The following is a 7,754-nucleotide window of genomic DNA, read 5'->3' as shown; positions in this document are numbered from 1 at the left end:
CATTCTTGGGAGGGATGGTCTGAGCCCTGCCAGGGGTCTGTCTCTTGTGCTGGGGGTGGTGGTAGCTTGGCTAGGAGGTGAGACAGTGCATTTGTAGGGGTGGTTTAGATAGAGCTGATCCTGCCTCAGGCCCAGGGGTTGGACTAGATGACCTCTGGAGGGTCCCTTCCAACCTGACTTCTCTGTGAGTGAGGAGCACAATGCAGATAGGTGGCTTCCCTATCACTGAGGCACCTGGGGAGCATGAGTGAGCCCCCAAAGCCTGAGGCAGGTAGGTTTAAGGGCAGAGGGGGTTTGGTTGAGGGGGGTAGTTTAGGGTCTGAGGGGAACCTGTGAAGCATGTCCCGAGGTCCCTGGGGAAGTGGGAAGTAGGGAGAGGCTGTGGATGAGCAGGGGGAAGAGGCCCAGGCAGGAGCCTGTGTAGTGTAGCTGTGAGCACAGCGCACATGCCACACAGCCACTGCAAGTGCATATACCATGCACCGTGCACATGGATGTGCTGTGCACAGTAGATAGCCAGCCCAGCCATTCATGCACATATGTGTGTTCACTCGCAGCAAACACCCACACACACATCAGACACTTGGGCTATGCACACCTACAGCCTTTGCACACCTCTGACCCCCCAGGCACCACACACAGTTGCTGTGCGCACGCACACACACACACACCTTACATACATGCATGTGCCTGGCCCACTGCATTTCCCCCTCCATCCTGTGCCCCATAAGCTTCTTCATGTGTTCCTTTCCCTGCTGTGGGATCACCCTGCATGCTGTCTCTACTTTTCTGCTGTATGCACCTTGCACGCACCATCTGTGCACACAGCCTGTGTGTGCAGCACATTTACTGTACACGCATGCACACAAGCATCATTCACACACCCCCGCCCCAACATGTGCACTTCCTGTGTGCATAATCCCATTCTCTTCTCCCAGCAATGCGTGAGCCAGGCCCTGTGTACACACAGCTCAAGCACTGCCTGCTGTGCCCCTCCCCCTGCAAGGGGCACACCTGCCATGTGTGCACACTAGCCATGCACTCATCACCACACATACCTCCCCTAGAGCTTTTGGGAGGATGGGGAGATTTGGTGACCCATCCAGCCCTTGACCTGGTGGTGGGGTGGCAGGCAGGCTGAGCTGTGGCCTAGCAAACTCAGCCCACATGAGGCAGCTGACTGGGCAGAGCTGTTGCCTCCTAGAGGGGAAAGGCCATTGCCCCACCCTTAGCCCCCTTGTTCACCTCCCTGGAATCCTACCCCTCCAGCAGATCAGACCACCCCCATTTTTGTCCTTATTGCCCTCCTCTGCACCCCAGGAATGACACTGACACCAGCCTCACTGTAAGGCACTTTAATGTAGCCACCACCCATGACTTTACTAACACCAGGGAGAAGGAATTTGGTCTTTGAGGCCCTTGCCAGAGATACCAGAGTGAGGAAGACTGAACCCCCAGCAACATTCCCCACCCCTTCCCACAATGGCCCCCGGTAAAAACCCAACCACCTATGTAATGAACTGACCATTCACTGCTATTGTGATGGTGATGGGAGGGAGAGGAGGGGGAGTCACTTCTCCAGTCTTCCAACCCATACCATGGAGTATGGGGGGTCTTCTCCCATCCCCCATGCCCCTTGTTGGGGTGGGGAAGTCTGTATTCCCCCCTGCCACATTCCAGCCTGTTTGTTGCCTTTCCCAGAATCCCCTTGGACTTCCCCTCCCCCCCCCCCAAGCAGTGCTTAGAATTGTCCGTGGCATCACCCCACAGAGACTCCTGGTCCCTGCCTCTATACATGTACACAGTGGCATCCCCCACCCCCAAATATGGGGCGGGGGGGAAGAGACATGCTGCCTCCAGCTACAGAGCGAGCTGTGCCCCCCTCCCCACAACCCTGGCCCCACCCCCCAGGGTCTGCTCTTAAGATCAAGCTTGCACCTAATGTAGCAAGGAGCACGTCTTCTGTTTTGGCAACCCCATTTTTGGGGTGGTGGGGCAGCATAGGAAGGAACCATCTTGTCCTTCCCCGTACCTTAGTGCTCAACAACCCCCACCCACCCCTAGGTTTGCTGGGTGGGGGTGGGGGCTGTTTCCCAGTCCCCCAGCCCCCACACATTGCTAGTTAGAGCTGCTGGGGGGACAGCTAGGACCGTCTCCAGTGTGGGCTCCCCTTCTTCCAAACGCTGCAGTCTGACAGGGGGACTGCCACCCATTACTACCCCATAATCGGGGCCAAGTTACCCTAAGCCAGAGAGGCCCCCCTCTCTGTCCCTGCCCCCTCCAAATCTCTGGACCCCACCACCTACCCCCCAGTAACTCCTATTTATAGATATTTACATGCAGCACTGGCAGGCCCTCTCAGCCTGCTGTTGCACCCCTCTGCTGCTGTAATACCATCCCCCCAGCACCCCAAGGATTCAGGGAGGGATCTCCCTTTCCTTTCTGGGTGCCGGGGTTGGAGGTTGGAGGGGAGGGGTGGATCCCTCCAGTGCCCTGCTAGAGGATACAGCAGGGGCAGCCCTTGGATTCTTTGCTTGTGGGGTGCGCAGTGGGGGCAGGTGGGGACTCCTGTTCCTGGAACCTCCTGCAGGGGAAAAAGAAAGGAGAGGGGGACAACTGGGAATGGAGCCAGGATGAGCAGGCTGTTTCCCATCACCCCCTCCCCCACAGATATACATGGGTGGCTGCTTTTTTGGGATACTCACTGGAGAAACGGCCCCCTGACACTGCACATAGGGGCAGGGAGGGAGAAGGGATAATGCCCTTTTTTGGAGGGAGGAGATAGGCATCTCTTTTGGGGATTCCTTGGAAGGTGATGCATCCCCACATCTGCACTGCTAGAGGGGGATAGAGTAGGGTCCTCTCCCACTTCAGGGAAGCTGGCCTCTTGGTTGTTTGTTGGGGTTTTTTTGTTTAGTTGGGTTTGTTTGTTTTTGGGGGGGGGTTTTGTTTGTTTTTTTTTGGGGGGGGGGGAAGAGTATTTCCCATTCTAAAGGAGCCCTAGGCTGAAATTTACCCTGGAACCCCATACCTAATGGCTCTGACAACTTCATGGAAGGACTCATCCACGTTGAGGCGGATTTTGGCTGAGGCCTCCATGTAAGGGATGCGATTCTCCCGGGCAAAAGCCAGTGCCTCCTCCTTGGGCACCTGCATAAGAATAGGAGAGGTTAGAAACAGCTCCTGAGCACCTGATTGAGGAGACGGACACCCCCTTGAGAACCCAGATATCTCAGATTCAGGGACCAGCACTTCCCCCTTGGATGCCTTTCAAAATGGTGGCCAGTAGTTCCCATCACTTGAAGCCCACGGGGTGGCGCTTTCTCTCTAGACATTATTCAAAATGGCCACCTGTAGTCCAAAGTCAGTTTGGCCCCCCGGTATGCCACTGGCAATAGCCACCCCCAGCTCACAGTGTATGTGGTCTATGGGTGGAAGGCCTGCTCAAGATGGCGGCCACTGGCTCAGTACCAGGGGTTAGCACCTCCTGTCTGGACATTTCAAGATGGCTGTTGTAGGCCCACAGCACACACAGCCCATTGGGGTAGCAACTCCTATGGACACCATTCACGGTGCTCACCCATCATACATGGCCCAGGTGCCAGCACTTCCCACTTGGGTGCTCTTCACGATAGCAGCCAGGGGCTCACATCACACATGGCCCTCAGAAAAGCACTTCTTGTCTGGACAACCATTCAAGATGATAGCCAGGCACTCTCATCATGCACACTCCACAGAGTGGCATCTCCTGGCTGGACAGCTGTGCAAGATGGCAGCCAGTGGTTCTCATCACATGAAGCCCACTGGGTGGGCACTATCAGTTTGGACGGCATTTCAAGATGGTACCCAGTGGCGCACATGCAGCAGCACCTCCTGTCTAGACAGCATTCAGGATGGCTGGCAGGGGTGGCACTTCCTCTCTGGCTGCTGTTTGGCATGGCCGCTGCTGGCTTGACCCCACACAGCCTGGGGGGCTGTGGGCCCCATACAGCTCCTCGTCTTGCAGGAGAGCCCCCTCACCTGGCGCTGCACGTCCAGGTCGGCCTTGTTGCCCACGAGAATCATGGGAAACTCATCACGGTCCTTGACCCGCAGGATCTGGGTGTGGAACTTGTTGATCTCGTTGAAACTGCAGAGGGAGGGGGGAGGCAGGCAGATGTTGGGGGAGGATCCCTTGGAGGAAGATGTGGGGGGGCAGAGACAGGAGGCAACCTGGGGGGGATGCCAGATGGAGGGCAAAAGCAGGTCATAGCTGGGGAGGGGAGTGTAATGGCTCAGACTGGGGAAGGATGGAGGAAGGGGTTTATTGGAGGGGCAGAGGCCCAGGGTGGGATGGTACCCTAACAGAATTGCCAGGGGTCTCCATGGGCAGGGAGAAAGGCTGAGGAGGGCACTGGGGTACTGCCCTGCTGGGGCAGGGGGTTTTGAGAGCACCCCTTACCTGCCACGGTCATTGATGGCGAAAATGAGCAGGAACCCCTCCCCTGTGCGCATGTACTGCTCCCGCATGGCCCCAAACTCCTCTTGCCCCGCTGTGTCCAGGACTGGGGGAACAGACACGGTAACATAAGATGGTGTCGCCCAGCGCCACACAGCCACTGGGGTGGTCACAGGTCAGGCTCCCAGCTCAGCCCCTGCCCTCCTTCCCAAGCCCAGGGTGAAACCCAGGTGTCCTGGCTCCCTGTGCCAACCCACCAGACCCCATAGCCAGAGCTGGGGATAAGACTCAGGTGCTCTGGCTCCCAGTGACCCCTGCTCCAACCCATCGGACCCCCACTGCCCTCCAAGAGCTGCGATAGAACCCAGGCATTCTGGTTCTCAGCCCCTTGCTCTGGACTGGTAAGACCCAGCACACAGCCCCTCAACCTCATCCCATAGCAGGCGCAAGGCAGGCCCACCCGCCCACCCAGCACTCACTGTCCAGCCGGGTGGGGATGCCATCAATGTTGCAGATCTTAGTGTACGAGTCCTCAATGGTAGGGTCATAGTCAGAGACAAAGTAGGACTGTGGGGGGCAGGGGGAAGAGAAGTGGCAAAGGCGTTACTTCTACAAAGAGAACCCAGGAGACCAGCTCCCTATTGCCTCCCCTACCCCAGCCCAACCCAACCCACTACTAGATCATGCTGACATGCTCCCTTCCCCAAGCTAGGGAAAGAACCCAGGAGTCCAGGAGCCCAGCCCTACCTTCCCACCCCCTCCTTCCTTAACCCAACACATAGATCATGCTCCCTCCACAAGCTAGGGAAAGAACCCAGGAGCCCAGTCCCTCCACCTTCCCTGCCTCAACACTACTAGATCGAACTCCCCACCCCAAGCTATAAGGAAAGAACCCAGGCGTCCTACTCCCTGGCAGGCCCCTCCCTTAGAGTCTCCTGTGAACAGGATGTTCGGTCAAAGTGTATGTAGATACAGCAATAGTTCACCACCACCCCCACTCACCTCCCCCCAGCCCTCCCCCCCTCACATGCCTGCCCTCCCCCCCTCCCCCGCGGGTGGTATGGGGTGGGGCTGCCTCTGCCCAGGTCCCAAATTCCAGCCTCCCCCTGCCCTTGGGTGAAGGAAATTTCTCTAGCTGGGGTGGAAGAAGTGGTGTGGCCCCCCCTCAACCTGGGACTGCCCCTCCAGAGACCCCCACACTGGGCTCCCCTTTCTTCCAACCCAAGCCAGAGCTCCCTTCCCCAAATCAGCTGAGCCCCCCAACCTATTGCTCCTCCCCAGGACAGGCCCCCTTGACTCCATGCCCCAACACAGACCTGTACCCCCTCTCCCCCTTCCCCTCCATTAGGCCAGGACCCCCATTTCTACCCTCCCTTCTATGCCCCACAACCAGACACCCTATCTCCCCCTCCTCTAAATCCTCTTAGCCCCCCCACGCATAACCTTACCCCCACTCTCCTACCCTCCCCAATCCCCTCTCCCTGCTCCCCACCCCCAACTCCAGCCTACAGCACAAAACTTTCCCCAGGGTGGAAACTCTGGCCACCTTGGGAGATGGAGGGAGCAGACAAATCCAGGGTGAACTCCAGCTTCTCTCCCCCACCCCTGCCTTCACCCCACTCTGTGCCCACCTACCTGGATGAACTGGATGGTGAGCGCGCTCTTGCCCACGCCACCCCCTCCCACCACCACCAGCTTGTACTTCTCCTGAGGCGTTGCCGGGTCCTTGGGGTTCATGGCTTACGGGGGGGGGGGGTGCTCCTGGGTGTGGGGGGAGGCAGTGGCTTGGCTTGGGGACCCGCCCACCTACCCCAGTACAGGCCCTACTGTGCCATGGAGGTGCTGCCCTTAGAATATGGCTCCCTCCCCCCCCACACACACACCACCACCACCACCCTGCTCCCCACCCCCCTCTCTCTCCAGCCACCCCCTGGCCCGGGACCCCGCCTTATATGCTAATCTATGCTAATGAGCCCGTGCAGAAGCCGGAACCTGGAGCGATTCACAAAAATCCACTTCCCTATATGGCGCTTGGGGCGAGACGGGATGGGGGGCGGCGCCCGTGGGGTCCCATTGGACCCCGATCACTTCCCATACGGGGGGCACCCCCCCGGCACCCCAATAAGGGGATAGATGCAGGGAGACTCCTAGAAGCCAGGACGCCTGGGTTTTCCGCCAGCCGCGAGGTGGGGCTCGGTGCTCGGAGCCAGGACGCCTGGGCTCCCTGCCAGCCCTGGGGTGGGGAGAGGGGTCTCGGGGGTTAGATCTGGTGGCGGGGGTTGGAGCCAGGATGCCTGGGTTTTCTTCCAGATCTTGCCGAGGAGAGGGACAGCGAGAGTTTGGAGCCGGGACACCCGGGTCCGTCCGTCGGCTCCCCTCATAACTCCGGGACGGGTGGGGGCAGATCTGCTGGGCTTGCGTGGGGAGCCGAGACTCCTGGGTTCAGCCCCATATCTGGTAGAGGAGTGAGTCCAGTGGGTGGGAGCTGGCGCGGGCGGTGGATGTTTGAAGCCAGGACTCCTGGGTTCTCTCCCCGGCTCTGCGAGGCGACTGGGGTCCCGGACTCCTGGGTTCCCCCTGGGGTTTGCGGCTGCAGTGGGATGTCCATATCACTTCTGAATCCCCCCCCATCTGCTGACCCTGTGGTCGGGCGCTAGGACCCCACGGCTGCCGCGCCGGCAGGGCGGAGAAGGGGGGGCGCTATGACCTCATTGCATTCCTTTCATGTGTGATGTTGAGGAAGTTGACTCACTGCCCCTCCCCCCTCGGCACCGCCCCCTCCAGCCTGGGGGGTGGGGCTGCTTGCATGTGGGTGGGGGCCCCAAACTGTGCCCTCTCTTAGCCCTGTGGCTGCTGGATCTAACCCCAAGCGGGGCACCAGACCCAGGAGTACTGGCTTCTTATCCGCACCAAACCCACAGCTGGGGAGAGAGGTGTCCTGGCTTCTACCACCCCCCTAGGGGGCTCCCAAAGGAAGTGGGGCACAGCTGCCTGGAGTTCATGGGGGCATCTAGGAAATGGCTCAGGGTGCCTTGGAAGGAGGTTGTGAGTGAGGGGATAGGTGGCGGTTGGGGGATGAAGGGGGCTGAGACTAGGTGGGGTTGAAGCTTGGGAGTGTGTGTGTGGGGGGGGAATGTTGAGTTATGGGGTGGAATCTGGGGAGCCAGTAGGGGCAGTTGGCTTTCAGGGGGTCAGCATTTAGGGGGCATGGGTTACCCTCCCTGGGGGTGGCATGTTCCAGTGCTGGAAAGCAGGAGGAAATGCTGTGGGGTGCAGGGGGCCAGGGCTGTGCAGTGCTGGGGGCAGATGAACTATG

At 59.2% G+C, this 7,754-nt stretch overlaps 1 protein-coding gene across 1 annotated transcript; it reads right to left on the bottom strand.

Annotated features, from left to right (window-relative positions):
• Window positions 1-1,347: 1,347 nt before the first annotated feature.
• Window positions 1,348-6,331, bottom strand: RRAS (RAS related). The gene is made up of 6 exons (XM_090049317.1): window positions 6,074-6,331; window positions 4,918-5,005; window positions 4,442-4,544; window positions 4,021-4,129; window positions 3,032-3,150; window positions 1,348-2,584 (listed from the first exon to the last, which is right to left on the bottom strand). The coding sequence occupies exons 1-6, from the start codon at window positions 6,173-6,175 to the stop codon at window positions 2,497-2,499; spliced, it is 609 nt and encodes a 202-aa protein (XP_089905443.1). The 5' UTR covers window positions 6,176-6,331; the 3' UTR covers window positions 1,348-2,496.
• Between the last annotated feature and the right edge of the window lie 1,423 nt (window positions 6,332-7,754).

This window comes from Crocodylus siamensis, chromosome 5 (assembly GCF_052110815.1).
Source record: "Crocodylus siamensis isolate JL-2025a chromosome 5, ASM5211081v1, whole genome shotgun sequence".
Classification (NCBI taxonomy): Eukaryota; Metazoa; Chordata; order Crocodylia; family Crocodylidae; genus Crocodylus; species Crocodylus siamensis.
The sequence above is the reverse complement of the archived record's forward strand: the minus strand, read 5'-3'. Positions and strand labels throughout refer to the sequence as shown.